The sequence below is a fragment of the Leptodactylus fuscus genome, chromosome 4, assembly GCF_031893055.1.
Source record: "Leptodactylus fuscus isolate aLepFus1 chromosome 4, aLepFus1.hap2, whole genome shotgun sequence".
In the NCBI taxonomy this organism is placed as follows: domain Eukaryota; kingdom Metazoa; phylum Chordata; class Amphibia; order Anura; family Leptodactylidae; genus Leptodactylus; species Leptodactylus fuscus.
The window spans coordinates 188,178,823-188,199,508 of record NC_134268.1 but is presented as its reverse complement, the minus strand read 5'-3'; the positions used below and the strand labels follow the sequence as shown (position 1 = coordinate 188,199,508).

The window sequence follows — 20,686 nt, the reverse complement described above, 5'->3', positions numbered from 1 at the left end:
GAAGGCTAACTGCCTAGTCCCTGAATAAATTGTAAAAAAAAAAAAAAACCCATCAAGACAAGGGAAATAATGTGAAGGAAAGGGAAAGGGAGGGGGGGGGATCCATGATCAGAGGCCATGCAAAATACAGTACGTGTCCCAAGGGGTTCCCCATCGACAGTGTTCTTAAGACTCGCGGTCAAGGCTGTGGACATCTTTTATTCTGGCAAGCAGCTCAGGGCCTGAAGGAGGAGTCTTGTTCCTTCAATTTTTGGCAATAAGGTATATAGTTTTTTTGTTTGTTTTTTTAATATATTCACTGACTTATCCCAACACAAGCACAATATGGAAAAACAATGGCTTGGTCATTAGGGCCCAAATAAAGCACCTTCGATGACCAGTGGAACTCAGGTCCTTCTAACCATGGTTTGAGATGATGTATATCTGCTGTCAGTAATGTCTTATGAGAAGTTATCTGGTGTTGTAGGTTTTTATTTCAAGGAGTCTTGTATTTCTATAGGATGGAAATATAGCACCACAGATGATTCGACCAAACCCTCCAACCTTCGGTCCAGGATTTGTCAGTAAGTATAACAAAAACTTCTGTCCTCTGATGTGTTCCGTGTACTTGTTTTATAGAAGTCACATTATCTGAGAGTAGACAGCAAGAGGCTTGAATGCTCGTGTGAAGCTAGGGTTACCACTTTTTTTCATATATCTTGAAGATATCAGTAGATTGTGGTTATTTGTGCTTCATCTATTGGTTTTTGTTTTGATCTTTTCCTATCCCATGAAAGTAAGAAGCTATAAAATCTCTCAATGTTTGCATTCTGCTTGGTACCGTCTCAAGATCGTCTTTTGTTTTGTAATCTCTCTTTAGATGACTCGCAGAAGAAACAATACGAGGAGTGGCTTCAGGAGACTCAGCAACTCCTTCAAATCCAGCAAAAGTTTTTGGAAGAACAAATTGGAGCTCACAGAAAATCGAAAAAAGCTTTGTCAGCCAAGCAGCGGACAGCTAAGAAGGCAGGGCGAGAATTTCCTGAAGAGGACGCCGAGCAGCTGAAACACGTCACAGAGCAGCAAAGCATGGTGCAGAAACAGCTGGAGCAGGTAAATGTCACCTCCCACTGGCAACTGGCATCTCTAACTGGATCTTAATTTTGTTTTCCCAGAATCATAACTCTATGACCGTAAACAAGATTGGAGATTAAAGGGGTTAGAGCGGTCGCCATTAGCTTTACATACCCGGCATCTGCTTTAATAGCACAGCGGATGTTGTGTAGGCTGCGTCCGCAGCATCGCTCCACTCCTGCCGCTGCAGGAAGCCAGTGGCGGCAAGAGTGTTGCGATTCCGCTCCTCCACCCCCTGCCCCACTGGGGGTTAAAAAGTTGTCTGATACACCGGAAAATACGGTATATATGGTCTATTAGTGCTAATAATAGGTTTCTGAGTACACCCTTATACCTTTAGCAGTTTTGGTGATTTCTGTGTGTCTCTTGTTGCCATTGGCACTCTCTGCCTTTTTTCACATGACTGATCCAGAGATATGGGTAATTATAGATTTTTTATTTTTTAAATTGAAGTAAATTTGAAGTTAGGCGGGGAGGGGTTTAGTTTAGGGGTTAATTTTTAGTTTATCTGGGACAACCCTTTAAAAGTCTGATAAAGATAATGGGGTCCTGAGTTCTTTGTTCGGATGGCGCTGTTGTTGCACATGCATGTTGCCTCAAAGTCTGTGAGATTGATTAACATAGCAGAGCACTGTGCTTGGCGATCTCCATCAAAGAAACTGACTAAAGGGACAGTGTGCATGGGTGACCGGTGTGCCATTTAATTTTAGGATACCTGACCTCCCCTGTTTTCATGGTCAGTGGGAGCCTTGCATTAAGGAAGTTCCTTGTTATGTCCGATCCCCAGTGGATTGGTGCTAAATTAAGATTTAGAGAACACCCCCATTGAATCTGTCCATTGGTGCTTAGAAGGATATCTAATGACATGTTTAGTACAGTGTGTAAGGTATACCAAACTAAAGTCTTTTCTTGTTTTAATAAACTTCATGACGTTCTTTGAGAATATCATAATAAAATAATTTTTGTGTTATAGATACGAAAACAGCAAAAAGAACATACCGAGCTAATTGAAGAATATAGAAACAAGCAGCAGCAGTTTTCGGTGGCACCTTTAATGCCTGGAGTCCTACCGCAGCAAGCAATGATGCCAGGGGGCGGCCCACCACCAATGAATGCCCAGAGCTTTCCTATTCCACAAACCCTGCACCCTCCAGGGCCTATGATACCAGGCCAACCCAATCAGCCAAGGATGCCAAACATGCCAGGGTGGCAGCCTCCGCCTAGAGGTACCACACCAATAAACCCCACCAGGATGCAGCGCCCTCTCACTTCTGAAGTCACTGGTCCAGCTGCCGTTGCAAACCCAAATGCTCCACCGCGGGTTGAGTTTGATGACAACAATCCCTTCAGTGAAACGTTCCAAGAGAGGGAGAGAAAAGAACGATTGCGTGAGCAACAGGAACGGCAGAGAATTCAACTCATGCAGGAAGTGGATCGGCAGAGAGCTTTGCAGCAAAGGATAGAAATGGAGCAACATGGCATGGTGGGCCCAGACTCAAATAACAGATCCTTGTCACAAATGCCCTTCTTCAGTTCTGAGTTACCCAGTGACTTTATGCAGATTCCACCCCTTCAACCATCTACACAGCAGCAATCCCAAATGGCACATCCGGTGAATCGTCCAAATGTAGGGACCTCTCCTCCTGCCGCCCCTTTTGTACAAAACTCTGATAAGAGATCTTTAGGACATTCTCCCTATGGACAAGACAATCAGTCTGGTTTCCCACAAACTCCATTTATGCCAAACGTCACCAATGCATCTCCCATTGCTGATAACGGAAACTCCTGCGGACAAGACAGGCCTGCAAGTTCCACAAATTTTCAGAGTCCAAGCCAGTCGCTCATACAGTTATATTCTGATATCATCCCAGAAGAGAAAGGAAAAAAGAAAAGACAGCGGAAGAAGAAGAAAGATGAAGACTCTGATTCTCTGAAGTCGCCACCCTCAACGCCGCGGTCTGATTCTACAGCTCCGCTTACTCCGAGTATCTCAGAAGCCTCAACCCCAACAGTTAATACTGCGTATGAGGTTCCAGGAGAACATGCGGCTGACTTAATTCGCTCCTCAACTCCGAACCCAGCAAACAATGGCTCTGTAGACTCTGAAGGCCCACTCCTCCCTAAAGATGTGAAACAGATAGTTCAGGAACCCAGACTGGACCAAGAGGACGGTCAGCCGCACACTAAGGAGAACATTAATATTCAGGAAATTAAAATGGAGCAGGTGGAAGGAGATCCATCTCCAGAGGAATCTGACTCCAAGGTAAAGCAACCGTCAGTCGGGCTTAAGACTGAAGATGATAAAGCCACATCGCACAATGCACTTTCCACAGAAATCACTTCTCATACTGCCTCCGGCCCCTCAGGAAAACTCGAATCTGGAAATGAATTACTGAAACACTTGCTCAAAAACAAGAAACAGCCAGTCATGTTGCCTCAAAACTCAGAGGAAAGTTTACAGTCCATTGAAGATGGTTCCTTTGATTCAAAGTCCACAGGAAGACCTGGAAATGCGTTGGTGAGTTGGGTTGTGCCTTTCTTCATGTAACATGGTAGATCCAAGTCAGATTTCATAGTCGAAGAAGGGTTAATATTTTATTTCCTACTGGTTTAGGGTAAAAGCGGGTTCAAATAACTTGTTTTCTAAGTGGTTAGATGAGGGGTAAAATAGGGGATATTGGGGGGGGTGCAAGGTTAATGTATTGTGTTCCCCTTGTAATAACAATTCTGGTTCATCTTTTCCTGAAACTCTATGTTGTGTTGTTCCTCTAGAAATGTCTGAATAGATTTATAACCAGTAGGGAATTCGAACACGATCTTTTTATGTGAGATCGAGATCGGTGATCTTTTCCCACAATGCTTTGCTTAGCCTTCACACTGAGTATACGCTGTATACTCAGTGTGAAGGCTCCGCTGCAGTTCCATAGGAATTAATGGAAGCAGCCGGCACACAGCCTTAACCCCTGCGCTTCGGCTGCCTCCATTCAGTCGAATGGGAGGCTAAACTAAACATCTCTAGCAGCTACTTACTTCTAGAGATGGCTGCTCCGGTGCCCTCCTTCTTCTTGCCTCGCTGCCCCGCCTCCCAGGTTAGTGTTTAAAGCTCTAGGTAGGCGGGGCTTGTGGCATCTCCCCTCCCAGTACCTGCCCACACTCTCCTAACCTGGCAGGGAGGGGGCAGCGAAGGGAGAAGAGCAGTGTGGAGCGGCAGTGAGGCAAAGAAGAAGGCACCGGGCACCGGACCAGCCATCTCTGGAGGTAAGTGGACACCAGGGGGGACTAAGTAGCCAGAGGATTAAAAAAAAAATCCTTTGGCTACTTAGTGGTTCACTACACAGCGTGGATTCTAACAATTGTTAGATTCCATGCTGTATAGTGAATAGGATTGCTTTTAAAATCCGATCTCCGATTAATAAAAAAAATCCCATTGACTTGCATTGGGATCGAGATCGGGTTCGAATGAAAAATGATTGGAAATCGGGTTTTAAAATCGATCCTGAAAAGTCAAGATCGGCTCAACCCTAATAACCAGGCATTACCATTCTCCTTGTCAAAGGGGTAGGTCTAGTCAGACACGACTAGGATAATATTGAGACCCCCCAACTCGTAACACTTAGGTGCCAATTTATTCATACATTTCTAGGAGGAGTAACAGGAAAGGCACAACACATTGCTAGATCATTAAGGATGTGGCCGGGTGGCTTGCTTAGAAGCACGGAACATTCCAACTAAAACATATATAAAGTTTCCTTTACATGTTTCTGTTGCTTTTACCGTTTATAAAACCTCAGACATGGATGTTTTATAGTATGAGAAGTGGCAGGTTTTGTATATTGAAATAATGTAGCCAAGTGAATCTGAATAGTTTTGGAGCATTTCCAGAAGCCCTGTGCACTCCACTTCAGTCAGGGACTGGCGTAAATTTCAGGTATAAGGGTAAGTTCACATGGGGAGTGGGGGGGGGCGTTGAGGCAGACTTTGGCACCGACAGTGACGCGGGGAGCCACGTCACTCTCGGGTCAAAATCTGTCTTCCACAACAGTCGCGGCTTCCCCCTCCGGAGTAGGCTCAAATGAATGGGCCGACTCCTGAGGCTGCTGGTGCTAGGTGGATGCCACGGCTCAACGTGCCGCAGAATCCGCCTGAAGAAAAGGCAGCCCGCTTCTTTTTTCCGTGAGCGGCAACATTCCGCTCACGGAAAAAAGTAGCCTGGCGGTCTCCATAGAACACAAATGTGAGGGGGCGGATTATGCGCCATAATCGGCCCCCTCTGTGCTTGTGTGAACTAGCCCTAAGGTTTCTGGCGTCTGTTATATTAAATCTGTTGGGCTGAGACATCCCCGAGTCTCGTTGATCTCTGCCCTGACTTTTCTCTAAAACAGCAAGTAAGTCAGAAAAGTGGCGTGGCAGGATTAGTAAATCCCCCTCCCCCATTATGTATTTTCCAGCATATCCCAGACCACAAGGAGATGGTTGGCTTTAATGTCAACAATAACTTGCTCCCAAGAACGGATTTTGAAATGGAGAAGAAGAAACCAAGAAATAAGCGGGTACAGAGGACGGCCGAGAAGCCAGCCCCTCGATCCAAGAAACGGAAGAAGGAAGAGGAACAGAAGTCAGCCATATTTTCAAATTCTGAGACATTCAGCCAAATAAAGCAGGTGACTATTCATGGCGGTGTCTGTTATGTGGGACAATCTGAATAGTGCACTACAATACCCATTACTATTCTGTGAAGGATTAGAATTGTTTCAAATAGTTTTCCTCTTGATGTGCAGCATTGACAACAAGAACTTATATTCTAGTGTCAACTGCGAATTCCCTGGAGGTAGACCGGTCACTCTAATTCCATCTTCCTCCTGCTGCGATTGATTTCTGCAGGAGCCAGTCAGCAGACCACTACCACCATCAGTCAGAATAGAGAGGAGTGGTTATGGAGCAGAGAGCAGTGTGAAGGGGCTACCTCTAGGACTTGTGTGTTGTGCGAGGGATGAGCAAAACTGTTTGGCTCAAATCTGAACTTCGACCTGAACTTTCCAAAAGTTTAAGGTTCAACCTGAACCCAAAACTTTGGAGATGGGCTCATCATCCAAGAACAGTAAGTCATGATATTATACCCTCAGGTCTGGGTCACTTCAGACCTCAGAGTATATTAGATGGAAGCCCAGAGGTGGTGTAAAAAAAAAATAAAATCTTGGCCTCTCCTTTCTTCAGCTTCTCTGGGCCTCTTTAGTTTGAGTTCACACAGAGTTTTTTGGTCAGGAAACTGACTCAAATTTCTCCTCCAAAAAACGCCTCACCATACAGTCCTATAGTGAGGTGTTTTTAGGAGGAATTTGATTGTTTCCTGACCAAAAAACTTACCTTACAGAGTCCAGCACTCTCTTTGACCTCTTTTGACCTCCTGAGTAATTTCATGGGCCTTGGGTCACCACTGAGGCCTATCACATGGGGCACGTGAATGTCTCCGAGGAGCCTAGTTAAGGACCAATAGAGAGAAAAGGTGACAAACAGGTTTTGGTTTTTTAGGGGGGGGGAGGGTTGTTTTTGTTAATAAGTTAATTTTTTATTCTATCTGAACAAGTTTGAGCTGAGACAAATCTTTGCGCTTAAATACCCGAACCCAAAACTAATCATCTTAAGTTTTCCAATCTCTATTTGTGACTGGTACAGGTGTCAGAATTAAGGTTCTTATTGCTATTTCTGCAGATATTAATATTCACCAGGATCGGTTGAAAGACTTCTGCGTAACTCCTACTTCACTCTGTCAGCCATTTATAGAAGTCCTAGTTTTGTTGGCTACTGTTGCATAGTGTGTGATAGGAAACATGAAGCGCATATAAACCTGGAGATGTTCCCTTTGGTATGTGACATGTTCTTCTCTTTTGTCCAGCAGCTTTCCCTGCTTCCGCTAATTGAGCCAATAGTTGGAATAAATTTTGCACAATTTCTCCCATATGGAACTGGCCCGATGAGTGCTGGGAGTCGGCTGCTGGGGACCTTTGGTTGCGCCTCTCTTGATGGTGTATCAGATTATTATTCACAACTAATCTTTAAGGTTTGTATGGTTTTTCTAGGGACAGAGGACAACATTAATAATCCCTGTGACTCCTCATCTATCACTGAATTCAGGGTAGAGATTTGTCTGGCCCTCCATTTACCTACATTGTGCTGACGTCTAATATCCGGCATCAGCACAATATGAGGGAGCGGCTCGGACTGCGACATCCCCTATAGTACCTCTGCTTGGAAGTCATCATGAGGAGTCTCAACATCATCAGTCTAAAAGTGTCTCATCTAGCTATAAAAGATATAAGGTCTGAATTGTAAAACATTGGACCATCATGTAAAATGGGTTGTCTGACCAATAAAAAAAAAAAAAAATTATTTGAAAATAGAGATGAGCGAGTACTGTTTGGATCAGCCGATCCGAACAGCACACACGCATTGAAATGAATGGAAGCACCTGGTACTTCCGCTTTGACGCCGGCCGGCTGCTTAACGGGGGGTTAAGCAGCCGGCCGGCGTCAAAGCGGAAGTACCAGGTGCCGGCTACGTCAGTTAATTTCAATGCGTGCGTGCTGTTCGGATCGGCTGATCCGAACAGTACTCGCTCATCTCTATTTGAAAAATAGTGAAAAATTAAAATTCTGCTCCTGTTTTAAAGCTTCCAAAGTACCCTACAAGTCTCTACTTCCAGGTCGGTCTCGCCATTCTTACAACCTCTCTGGTCACAGCGGTGACCTGACCGCATTGATTCAGTCATAACCTAATATTCTACTGATTTATCTCTGGCATTTAAGTACACACAATTCCACTTTTCTGGTGTATTTCTTGTGATGTAAATTCAAGGTAACCACATTGATAGATTTTCTGTTCATCCACAGCAAAATAATCTCAGCAACCCCCCCACTCCGCCGGCTTCTCTGCCCCCCACTCCACCCCCAGTGGCCTGCCAGAAGATGGTGAATGGTTACGCTACCACAGAAGAGCTGGCTGGAAAGGCTGCCATTCTTGGAGGCCATGGTATAAATGATGTGCAGCGTCTTATGCAAATGTATTAGTTCTAAAAATCTTTTATGGATATTTATGTGCTTCTATTTGTTTCTTATATTACAGTTACCAAAGCTCTGGGACCCAAACAATTTCAGCTGCCTTTCAGGTCCCAGGATGACTTGTTGGCTAGAGCCATGACTCAGGGACCTAAATCCGTGGATGTCCCAGCTTCATTGCCCACTCCACCCCACAACAATCAGGAGGAGTTGAGGTGAGGATTATCACATTCACGGACCTTGTGTTCGCATTGTATTCATATGAATGCCTTGCTAATGGTATGTACGTACACTTCACCAGGGTTCAGGATCACTGTGATGCCAGGGATAGCCCTGACAGTTTTGTGCCCTCCTCTTCTCCTGAAAGTGTGGTTGGGATGGAAATTAGCAGATACCCAGATTTGTCGCTGGTGAAGGAGGAACCACCAGACCCTGCACCGTCCCCCATCATTCCGATACTGCCGAGCAGCACAGGAAAAGGTATTCTGAGTGTAGTCATTGTCCATCAGAGGCCTGAAATGAGCCTTGACTGGGATATCGTAGTAAATGGGTTGATCCTTTGGATTCGCAAATTTGTAAGTGCTCGATTCCTCTGCTTTTAGTCTTTCCAGGATCTGATCCCGGAGACTGTGGAATGAAGAGAGAGCCAGGAGCAGGTACCATGTTTTTTGGATCACAATTTGCACATGCACCAAACGGACCCAAGTCTGGATTCATCTCTGTGGCAATCACATTGCACCCTACTGCTGCTGAGGTAATCTATATGTAATGTTTCTCCAAGTCGATAGCTAGTGATTTTCTTTGTCTTAAACCATCCGTATATATCACGGTATTGAAATTGCAATACCAAAGTCATGGAATTGTGGAAATTGCAGGAACAATTGACATGTTAATGATATACAAGTGATTAAAAAAAAATGGAAACAAAATATTGAAAATGTGGATTTATTCAGTATTGTGTATGGACATCACATGCACAAATACTTACTCGCCTTGACATACTATCTATGAAGTTATTAATGGCTGGCTGAGGAATGTTGAAAGTCATCAAGATTGACTCCTGGCTGCTCCCTATACCTTTGCCCTAGGGAACAGTGTGGCATTTTTGTGAAGACCTTTTCATGTCATTGCCCATTTCATCTCCAAACCAATCTCAGGCTATCATTGCATCCTTGACCAAAGCAGGACTCCTTCCTCAAGAGGATAGACCTCCATTTCAGCCTTCATTGCCATCTTGTTGTGCACAGCCTTTGTGAGCATGGACTGATGTTCTGTTCGTGCAATGATTTCCCACCACGCACCTCTTACTGTCATTCCAGTTCATTGTTCTCCCAACCACTGGGACGAGCGGCATTAAACATAGTTGATATCTCAGGCTGGGTGTCTAGCGATCTACTGGAAACCGAGGTCTCTCCGTTCAAGGATCCTCTCCCTTTGTAACAAGTAGCGATAACTGGCACGTTGACGCCCAGGAGACCTCTCACAATCCTCCCACAGCATTTGATGTTATTTTTAGAGGTTCCTTGTGGCTAAGAAAAACTTTTTACAATTGACCATTGGCAGAACTTGTTAACACTGGCTACTTTCATGACAAATCATGTTATCGTGACAAACCCTAACCTTATGGCTTGTCCTTTCTGGTGCGATCTCAATTTTGCAATGTTCTGCTCTGTCCACGTTTCATGATCCGGTTAAGAGGCAATGGCATAGGGATACCCTTATCCCTTGTCTCCTCAAATAAATTTTGCAGTAGTACCACAGAATAGAGTAGAGTGGATACATGCATGCCCCCCTTTAGTATGGGAAGAGACATGATTTCCCTGTTCTCTTTGTGGGACTTGCAGAGGTCAGGCCCCAACCAATCAGAAATGCACATAGTCTCGCCAGATCCCCCACAGCAATGTATCATCTCTACTTCTATTCATCTCTGTTAGTCCTTGTATCTGTCTAATGGTAACGTAATTTTATTTTCTAGAATATCAGTGGAGTAGTGGCCGCCTTTGCCGATTTGCTACAAGTTCACATTCCCACCAGCTATGAAGTGAGCAGCGCTCCGGACTCCGCTCCCGTTATCCTAATGAATGGGCACCGGATGAACCCCAACTTGGAGTATAGGCAACAGCTGTTACGCCAGCGCCCCAGACCAGGGTCCATCCCGCCAACCAGATTCATAGGATCATATGGCATGAAACCTCACAGCCTGCCATTCATGCATAATAGTACTGGTGAGTTTCTGATAACATTATGCATGTAAGACTTCTAAGGCCCTGTTCACATCACACTAAGGTGTATGTCAATAGTATTCCTTGGCATATGCCACCATAGAGTCATAGAGATGTATACATGGTCGGCCTATTGTCACAATAAAAAAAAACAAAAAAAACTTGGAGACATGCCATACTAGGCCAATAGTGTGCGGGTGAATGGGAGTGTCAATGCGTTTATGTACCCGATGCTCCATTCACTTCTAAGGGGTTTCCTGGATTGTAATTTCCGTCAGTGTCCGAAGCCCCATATATGTCTATAGAGCACCAGTCACGCAAGCCCATTTGTGATCTGTTCACAAGGGATCCCTGGGGGACCCAGCGATCAGGCCCACGGCAATGGGACACTTATCCCCAGGACTGGATGAGTGAGTGTCTATAACATGACAACACCTTTAAGGATACTTTGTGCATTTTCCAGATCTGGCTCTTGTCTGCGTGTATGTTGTTCCATATATAATAGCAGCGTTGTGTGATTTTACAGGTATTGTAATCTTTTGGGTTTCTTCCTCCCCAGCTATGCCAGGATACAGACCTCACCACCCAACTATGGGGGATTCTCCGGCTCTTAGGCAATCATGGTGCTGTCATTGCAAGGTTGTGGTGTTTGGAAACGGGGTACGAAAAGCGATGAAAGATTTGAAGTTTCCCAAACAGGTATACAATGTACTTTTCCTTATAACAATGTTAGATTTCATTATTCTGATGACTTGTATATTCACTGTAAGTGACATCACTCTGACACGCAGGAGGATTCCTATTAGGTAACAGGATTTTCTAAGAGCTATTTCTTGAACCAATGTGAAGTGGTCAATGCTACTATTTTAATTTTCAGATATGTCTTCAGCCTTATTTGAATAGATTTTCCTATCCTTGCTAAATGTCAGATGTGTTTGTGTCTAGACCGTGACAGGACATGTTTCTTATTGACAGGAGTTCCTGAACAGCCCTGGACGTCTGGACGGTGAACTTGTTTTCTGCAGCAACAATTGTTTTGTGCTGTATTCTGCCGCACAGGCAAAGAACACTGAGATCAAGGTAATATCTAAGGTAATATATAATCCATTGCCATGGAGGATGTTGTATGAGGTTAGGGAAATGTGCTTGCTTTTTTCTTAAGACTCTGTAGTTATTTATAGGGCAGTTCCTTATATTGAAAGGGGTTGAGCTGCAGTACAGTAGAAGAAAGCAAGGAGTTTTCTTTAACTCTTGTACAACTCCAAGCACCATATTCACGTTAGTGACCTATAAATGTGCCCAATACATATGAGAAAGGATACAGTAAGGAGCTTCAGTGGAGTATACAACTAATATTGAGCATTGTTGGCAAGGATTGCTAGGTTTGGGATATTGTGGCCCGCTGCATGTTTTAGCTGACACATCAGTTTCTGTTAGAGGGGTATTCCCATCTTAGACATTTATGGTATCCAGTCATCATGTCAAAAATGTCTGAGAGTTTGGGGTCTTGTGTGTAGTCAGACCTGTAAATGTCCTGGAGAAACTCCTTGAACTCCTCCATATGCATGGCTCCTTCTCTATTCACATGTCTACTGTTCCCTAGAGGATAGGTGAGGATCCCAAGGTAGGACCCACATTCAGAAGACCTTTATTCCACTTCCTGTAGGTTTGCCATACATATGTACAATGGTAGCAGCCCTTAAAAGGTGTTTTCCTTCTCCTTGGTGTTATTTCTTATACTAATGACCTATCCACAGGATAAGTCAGCACTATGTGATCGGTGGGGTCTCACACTGAATGTTCAGCTAATCTGTCTGCTTTCCAAGACCGGAAGCAGCTCTTCTCCTGATCAAGTAATAGGTACAGCTCCATCCACAGTATAGCAATGGTGCTGGGGTACTGCAGTTCTGCACTTATTGCTTCAATAGTGGCAGCCAGATCAGCTGATCAGAGCAACATTTGTGTCAGATCCCCACCGATCAGATAGTGATGAAAAAGATACCTGGAGCCTGGAAAGCTCCTTTAAGTAGATAAGTCAGTCTAGAAAGCTTCAGTCATCTCCTTATTGTGTTAACTTTTAGTGAATTATTTTATAGGGCCCGGACTGTTCCTTAACATCTCCATCTCTAAAGGAAACTCAACCAAAGTCATGTCATCAGTACAGTAACAACACTTCCACCCTGGATGTTCATTGCCTTCCGTTATTGCAGGAAAAGTTTTCACCTCCATCGTCTCCTCCTATATCATTCCCACCGGCTGCTTTCGAAACGGCTAAAGTGGAAGCCAAGCCAGATGAACTGAAAGTCACGGTGAAGTTAAAACCACGGCCCCGAGCTGTTCATAGCGGGATGGACGACTCTCGGCCTTTCAGCAAAAGGTGGAAAGGAATGAAGTGGAGGAAATGGAATATTCAAATAGTTATTCCCAAGATGCCTTTCAAGCCTCAATGTGAGGACGACATAGATGAATTTTTGAAAAGACTGGGAACGTCTCTGAAGCCAGATCCTCTGCCCAAAGATTTTAGAAAATGTTGTTTCTGCCATGAAGAAGGTGACGGAATGACAGATGGGCCAGCAAGGCTCCTCAACCTAGACCTTGACCTCTGGGTCCATTTAAACTGTGCTCTTTGGTCTACCGAAGTCTATGAGACACAGGCTGGTGCCTTAATAAATGTAGAACTGGCTTTGAGACGAGGACTGCAGATGAAGTGTGTCTTTTGTCATAAAACGGGAGCCACAAGTGGCTGCCACAGGTTACGGTGCACCAATATCTATCACTTCACCTGTGCAATAAAAGCACAATGCATGTTTTTTAAAGACAAAACTATGCTTTGCCCCATGCACAAGCCAAAGGGAGCTCATGAGCAAGAACTGACTTATTTTGCAGTCTTTCGTAGAGTTTACGTTCAGCGGGACGAGGTGCGGCAGATTGCTAGTATTGTGCAGCGTGGCGAGCGTGACCACACTTTCCGTGTGGGTAGCCTGATCTTTCATGCAATCGGTCAGCTGCTACCACAACAGATGCAGGACTTCCACTCCGCCACCGCTCTTTTCCCAGTAGGTTTTGAGGCCAGCAGGTTGTACTGGAGTATGCGATATGCTAACAGGCGCTGCCGCTACCTCTGCTCCATTGAAGAGAAAGATGGATTGCCCTTATTTGTCATCAGAGTAAATGAACAGGGACATGAAGACCTGGTCCTCACAGATAGTACACCAAAAGGTGGGCACGTTGATCTCGGCTATTTCGGACTTTCATACCTGATCTTTTGTTCGTCATTTTCACATTTTGTTAATACATTCATAATGAAGTTGGTGTCTAGGTGACCTTATCACATATGTAATGACTGTACAGCAGTTTTTCTCAATTTTTGTTTCTCACTGGTGTCATTGGGAGAAACAGAACATCGTGAATATCAGTGCTACCACTAGGAGGCGACACTTAAGCCCTTTACACTCGGGTAACACCTGTGGAAAACTGATCTGTTCTGTGAAAGACACAAGTAGAACCGTAATGGGTCCTGGGAGGTGTCTGTCCTTTTTAGCTGAAATCAGCAGATGAAAAAGTTGGGCTTGCAGAACTTTCATCTGGTGGTTTTAGGGTAAGTTCACATGGGGTTTTCTTGGTCCAGAACCTGAGGCGCAGTGCAGTGCACCGGCATCCAGTCGCACACTCTGCTCCGGATTAGGCTCTAGTGGATGGGCCTTGTCAAGAGGAAGTGTCTTCAGGTGGAGGTCGCGAGGCGAATCCGCCTAAAAGAATCAGCATGTCGTTTATTTTTTTCTGGGAGCCGGAAAAAAGAACTGACCGGCTCCCATTGAATTCCATCTTTTTTGGGCAGGATTTTGAGGCGGATATGGCCACAAAATCCTGACCAAAAAAACCCTGTGTGAACTTACCCTTAGACTAATCTGTTCTGGAGAAGCAGATGTACCCAGTCTTAGCTGAGAAACAGGGATAAATATTTCTCTAGTTATCCCTGGCCAGGAGGTCAGATGGTGATTTTGTCTATTTGGAGCGTGCAGGGACTATTTAACATGTCCGTGTTCACTAGCTTCAACCCCTTATAGAGTAACAAGAAGAAGTTTTAGGCAAGTGTGGAAGTAATGCTGCAAAGCAAGAATGCTTTCATAAATAGAAGGGGGTCAAGGGGATATCGTCACTCCATAGGGAGAGACCACCATATAGGTGTGTGGAGTCTTATTAAGCCATGAGCGCTCCACTGCAAAGGAACATGGGAAGAATATGCAAATCTGACTTCCATGATGTAAGGGTCAGAAATAGAAAATCTGACTTCCATGATGTAAGGGTCAGAAATAGAAGGGTTAATATATGTACTTATATACGTGTGTGTATTTCTTTTGGTCAATTAATAAAATTAAATGTACAAAATTAAATTGTTCATTAAATTAAAGAACAATAGAGAAATCTAAAGCCCATCAATATTTGGTATGACCGTCCTATGGCGGAGCAGTCCTAGAATTGATGATACGGCCCCCACAGAGCCCTGATCTCACCATCATCCAGTCTGTCTGCTGAGATAACAACCATCACTAAAAAAGGGGCTCAAAGTGCTTAGTAGTGTGCCCCTTTAGATCTGCCTGGCTTTACCTTGCTGAGGCTTCTGCCCCTTTATTTATGGGGGTCTCGCCAACAATCGAACTACCTGCCCTGCCTCTATAAGAGAGAGTTCACACGGAGTAAAGTGCCGCGTGATGTGAGATTTTGCGGGCCGTATACGCTCCCATTGATTTCAATGGGAGCCAGGATCGTATACACGGCGCTATTTTGCGGCCGTGACTTTGCGGCACTTTACTCCGTGTGAACTCACCCTAACATGCCAGACGTATTCTATAAACCTACGTTGTTGTTTTTTTATTTTTTCCCCTGTGCTCACTCTTCAACCCCTCAATGATTCTGTTCCCTGTACTTGGGTCTTCACAATAGGCGACAGGTGTTTCTTGTCTTTTTAATAAGTTTCGGATGTCTGTCTTCATACTTCTTAACTCTTAAGCATTTCTCCATTTTTAGTAACTGCTGACAATTTATCATGTTTCTTTTTTTTTTTAGGTGTTTGGGACAAAATCTTGGAGCCTGTTGCAAACTGCAGAAAGGGTTCGGAAATTCTCAGGCTGTTCCCGGTGTACCTAAAAGGGGAAGATCTTTATGGTTTAACCGTTTCAGCGGTGGCAAGAATAGCCGAATCGGTATGAACAGGAAGAATATCATATTTCTTATTGTAAATGATTGACTGAGACAACAGGGAGAGTATCTCATTTGAACTCTTGAGCCACAGCTGCATGTCCTAGGAATACTATGAGTTTCATATATGTGTGTTTGTGGATTGCAGTCATCATTTAAAGGATAGCTTAACTTTTGGAAGTCTCCATCATCGATTGGTAAACCAAGGGGCAGAAATGCTCATCTGGGCTTTTTGTCCGATCAGCTCTGTTCTTTCATCTGAGTATGTACGGGTTCACTAACAGCCTATGAGGCCATATTGCTTGTCAGTAACCACCATACAGCAGATGATATATCTAGTCCCCCGTCAATCCAAACCTCTGACATGTTACAATAAGCTACGGTATAGTTATTTTTGCTTTATGTTTTTTTTGTGATACATTCAGCCTTTTTTACATTACTTATCCACAGTTTAGTAATGTGTTTTGCCTTTCCTTCACTTTTTATAAGTGAACAGTTCAGTTACTACTATTCATCTTAATTATACCTTAATGTTCCTGTATGTAATCGTAAGAAACATAAATCAGACTAAATCAGATTTATTTATTTTTTTTACTCAAATAAAAAAAACTGCGAACTTTGCCAAATCCTGACTTGCTACTTTAGGGTTGTCCAATAATTCCCCTTACTTCCTACAGTGATTTTATGAAGCTGGACCATGGGGACCAGCCCAGCCCCCCCTGGGTTACTGTGCATTAAACCCTCAACAAACCCAATTCTTTCCCGTATTTTGCCTCGGGAAACTTTGTGTGATTCCAGACTAAAGGCAACGTCCTACTTGTAACTCCACATGGAGGCTCAGTTCTCTTTACATTGAATTCTGATATAATTGGTGTCCTCATGGTGTTAGTGTATATTTACATGTAATGTCTGATCTCCATTCTTCATCTTACAGCTGCCAGGCGTTGAAGCCTGTGAGAATTACACTTTCCGTTATGGCCGAAACCCCCTGATGGAGCTCCCTCTGGCCATTAACCCCTCTGGCTGTGCCCGTTCAGAGCCCAAAATGAATAACCATGTCAAGAGGTTTGTGTTAAGGTATTTTCCTTTCATTTCACATTGTACAGCCCAGGGTTTCAGGCGACTGTAGTGCTCTGTGCTCTTGTGTGTTGCTTACAAACCCTGTCCTCTCTGGCTGTGTACGTGTGTGCCGTCTGCAGCCGCCGTGTTGTCTGTACCAGCTTGCTTAAGAAAACTCAGGATCTATTTGTAGAGGACGTTTTTGGTGCAAGTAATCTTCAGTTGTTTTTTTATTTTTTTTTTGCAATGTGAACATCAACAGGCCTCACACGTTAAACAGCACCAGCACTTCAAAGTCCTTCCAGAGCACAGTCACCGGAGAGCTGAATGCCCCCTACAGCAAGCAGTTCGTCCACTCCAAATCCTCTCAGTACCGGAAGATGAAGACTGAATGGAAATCCAATGTGTACCTGGCCAGGTCTCGAATTCAGGTCCGTTGCAAACCAGGGCAAGCAAATCATTTTTGCAACCTGTAAATGTGCCTGTATATCTTCACTAGCGGTCAGCCGAGCCATAAGCTAGCACTTCAATGGGGATGACATGCAAAATCAAACATGGCTCATAGACAGATGTGATCCGGTTTATGGGACATATTGCCATTTAACAGCTTGTTGAACACCCAGGGCCTTTGCGTGTCTGGCTCTTCTGCAGATTTGTGAATGGGCTATGAAAACGGATAGCACACAGATGAAATTGGGTGCCTATAGGCTTAGGCTGCTGTATACGTGGCTGCCATATGTATGGGGACGAATGATCGTAGTATTTATTGTACAATTATGATGGCCACTTGGAGCTAACCTGTATGGATTGACTTGCTGATATCATTCACCACTCACTGCAGGCAAAAAATGTTCATATATTTGACACAATTGTATCCTCCTTTTAGGGTCTGGGGTTATATGCTGCTAGAGACATTGAAAAGCACACTATGGTGATTGAATACATTGGAACCATAATACGTAATGAAGTAGCCAATAGAAAGGAGAAGTTGTACGAGTCACAGGTACCATCTGCATGCTTTAGGCTATTGCTAGCCAGTTACTATTGGAAAGCGCTATCCATCTTTCTGTGTTCTGGTTATCACTTCTAACCGTACATCTTTCTTGGACACTTTGCAGAATCGTGGTGTATATATGTTTCGTATTGATAATGAACATGTGATTGATGCAACTTTGACTGGAGGACCTGCAAGGTGGGTACCAAATGTGCTTTTAGGACAGAGGATTTGTATACAGGTAGGCTTGTAAATAAAGTACGGAAAGCTTGGTGGTTAAAGGGGTTATCCGCTTTCTAAATATTGATAGCCTATCCGTAGGATAGGTTATCTATACTACATATGTAGGGACCAACAGATCAGCTGCTCTGAGACAGCTGATTTGAAGGGGGTACGGGTGTTGGACCCCTGCAGATCTAGTACTCATAAACCCAGGGGTGGGCAATTAATTTTCCCATGGGGCCGCATAAGAAATTAAAACAATTCTAGAGGGCTGCGTTGTGGCAAATTTAGCTCCACCCACTTCTAAGTTGACTCCGTCCATTCTCAATCATCTTTCCATGTGCCCCCGCATAGTATAATCCTCTTACTGTCACCCGTACATTATATGCCCCCACATTATAATGTTCCCTTCCAACTGCCCCACAGTAGTAAGTCCCTCTCCTGGTGCCCCAGTTTAAACTGGTGGAAACTAGAGGGGACATGAAACTGGGGCAGCTAGAAGCAGACATTAAACAGTGGGGGTAGTTGGAGGGGGGCAATAAATTAATGGCAGATAAAGTGGGACATTAAACTGGGGGCAACTAGAGAGGACATTAAACTCGGGCAGCTAGAAGCAGACATTAAATCCATAAGGGTAGCTGGAGGGTAACATTAAACTGGGGGCAACTAGAGGCAGACAGATCCGCCTCCAGCTACCCCTATGGGTTTAATGTCTGCTTCTAGCTGCCCGAGTTTAATGTCCCCCCAGTTTAAGTGCCCCCTTCATCTACCCCCAGTTTCAAGTCCCCCCCCCCTCCATTTCTCCCACAGTTTTATATCCCCCCACAGTTTCATATCCCCCCTCCATTTCTCCCACAGTTTCATATCCCCCTTCATCTGCCCCATTTCATGACCCCCCTCCATCCCTCCCCAGTTTCATACCCCCCCCCCTCCATCTCTGCCCCAGTACAACATTCCCCCTCCATCTCTGCCCCTAGGTTACTGAGAGGCACACAGACACACACGCTCCACCCGCCCTCCCACATCTCACATTCCCCATCCCTTCCCTCTCAGTACCTTAGGACACACACCACACGTCTGTCTCCACCTTCTTGCACTGTCCTGCCGGCACTAAGACACGCCTCCCTAGTCACATGACGTCTGACATCACACACCGGTCCTCTCAGTACAGTAACAGAAGCTTTCCCTGGTCACTTCCTGCTGTTATAAGAGCGGGGATGATCGGGAGTAAACACTAAAGGGACATGCAGGGAGCTGCGCTTTTATCCAACAAGCTATGCGGGCCGGACTGAATCAGTCAGAGGGCCGGATATGGCCCGCGGGCCGTACATTGCCCAGGTCTGCATAAACCTATTCTAAGGAAAGGCCACCAATATTTAGAACGTGGCTAACCCCTTTAAACTCACTGATTATAATGGATACTGAGAGACTGGTCTTGCAAGTACCAGGTCTGTCCTAGTGTTTTCCTTATTATAGTGAGCCCCCTTATCTAATCCTGACATGTTACATAAAATACTTGCATTACCTTTGAAATAACAACTCTGTAGTATCTTGTCTTAGAGCTAAGTTTTACCATTCCTCTGTTAAGCTTCCAAGAAATTTACATATAATTTATATATGTATATATATATTTTTTTTAAGGTATATCAACCATTCATGTGCGCCTAACTGTGTGGCTGAAGTAGTGACGTTTGAGAAGGGACATAAGATAATAATTAGCTCGAACCGGAGGATACAAAAGGGTGAAGAGGTAATTTCTGGATTCAATTATGTGAAATTTTAGAAAAAGAATAGAAATTGTGACTTGTCGTAAACCAGTAAATTTACAGGTATTCCAGGACTTCTATATTGTGACCTATCCTTAGGAGGCGTCATCGGAATCCGATTAGTGGCCTGAAATTGTATTGCAGCTTTCTATTATTGCCTGTTTTATGCTTAGAAGTTATGCGTTGGTGGCCTCCATTACTTCCTAGTCTGTCATTTCTTTATTAGAACCTCTGTTGGCCCCCATCTGTGCAGCAGATTATACTGTGTGGAGGCCACTGTGGAACAAATTGTACTGTGTTGGGGCTACTTCGCAGCAGATTATTCTGTGTGAAGACCAATGTGGAACAGATTATACTGTGTGGGCCACTGTGGAGCATATTGTACTGTGTGGGGTCTATTGTGGAGCAGATTGTACTGTGTGGGGGCCACTGTGGAGCAGATTAGATTGAGTTGGGGCCCCTTCACGAAGTATATCACACAATATCTGTTTTCTAGCAGACATGATATTATTATGGGTCATAACTTTGCATAGTCGCTATAAAACAGATCTGTGCGATGTAAATAGTGAACATTAATTGTTAAAAATTATACCAATTTCAGCACAAAGTTATGTGTATTATTGTAAGCTCTATAAAGCCCCATTCACACAATCATATTTTGCGGGTCTATAATTGTGGATCTGCACAGTATTAAGGTTAAATTCCCGTGTTGGCCCTTTGTGGTAAATTAGTGGGTTTTGGGTGGCGGTTTGGGCACTCTGTCTCTAAAAGGTTGGCCATCACTGGTTTAGGGCAATGCTGCAATACTCAGAACAATTGCTTTGAAAAACCTCGCAAGTACAGGCAGCTCAGGCTCTGGAGCTAAGCGGAGAAGAGGTCGCAAGTGTTGCTTCTTTGGGCCAATTGATCAGCAGGGGTGCCAAGAGTTGGTTCTCTACCGATCTAAAACTGATATCTAAAGGGGCGCTATCACTGGGAAAAGTCATTTTTAACTAATCACATCCTTGCATACCCTTTACAAAGGCACCTATCTTTGGTATGTAAATTGCCTCAGTGGTT

At 44.2% G+C, this 20,686-nt stretch overlaps 1 protein-coding gene across 8 annotated transcripts in view; it reads left to right on the top strand.

The window, feature by feature from the left end:
- KMT2C (lysine methyltransferase 2C) overlaps positions 1–20,686 on the top strand; it is a 161,790-nt gene that overhangs the window by 139,118 nt on the left and 1,986 nt on the right. For 5 of the 8 annotated variants that reach the window (XM_075271513.1, XM_075271509.1, XM_075271512.1 and 2 more), the window contains 19 exons: positions 500–563; positions 860–1,092; positions 2,087–3,631; positions 5,562–5,774; positions 7,007–7,171; positions 8,001–8,139; positions 8,233–8,380; positions 8,467–8,645; positions 8,768–8,919; positions 10,141–10,390; positions 10,947–11,086; positions 11,363–11,479; positions 12,484–13,606; positions 15,455–15,591; positions 16,521–16,663; positions 16,908–17,076; positions 17,532–17,648; positions 17,764–17,837; positions 19,503–19,611. In XM_075271513.1, coding sequence (XP_075127614.1) covers positions 500–563; positions 860–1,092; positions 2,087–3,631; positions 5,562–5,774; positions 7,007–7,171; positions 8,001–8,139; positions 8,233–8,380; positions 8,467–8,645; positions 8,768–8,919; positions 10,141–10,390; positions 10,947–11,086; positions 11,363–11,479; positions 12,484–13,606; positions 15,455–15,591; positions 16,521–16,663; positions 16,908–17,076; positions 17,532–17,648; positions 17,764–17,837; positions 19,503–19,611 — 5,217 coding nt within the window. The remainder of the gene's footprint in view (positions 1–499; positions 564–859; positions 1,093–2,086; positions 3,632–5,561; positions 5,775–7,006; positions 7,172–8,000; positions 8,140–8,232; positions 8,381–8,466; positions 8,646–8,767; positions 8,920–10,140; positions 10,391–10,946; positions 11,087–11,362; positions 11,480–12,483; positions 13,607–15,454; positions 15,592–16,520; positions 16,664–16,907; positions 17,077–17,531; positions 17,649–17,763; positions 17,838–19,502; positions 19,612–20,686) is intronic. The other 3 variants (XM_075271508.1, XM_075271510.1, XM_075271511.1) reach the window with 3 other exon arrangements.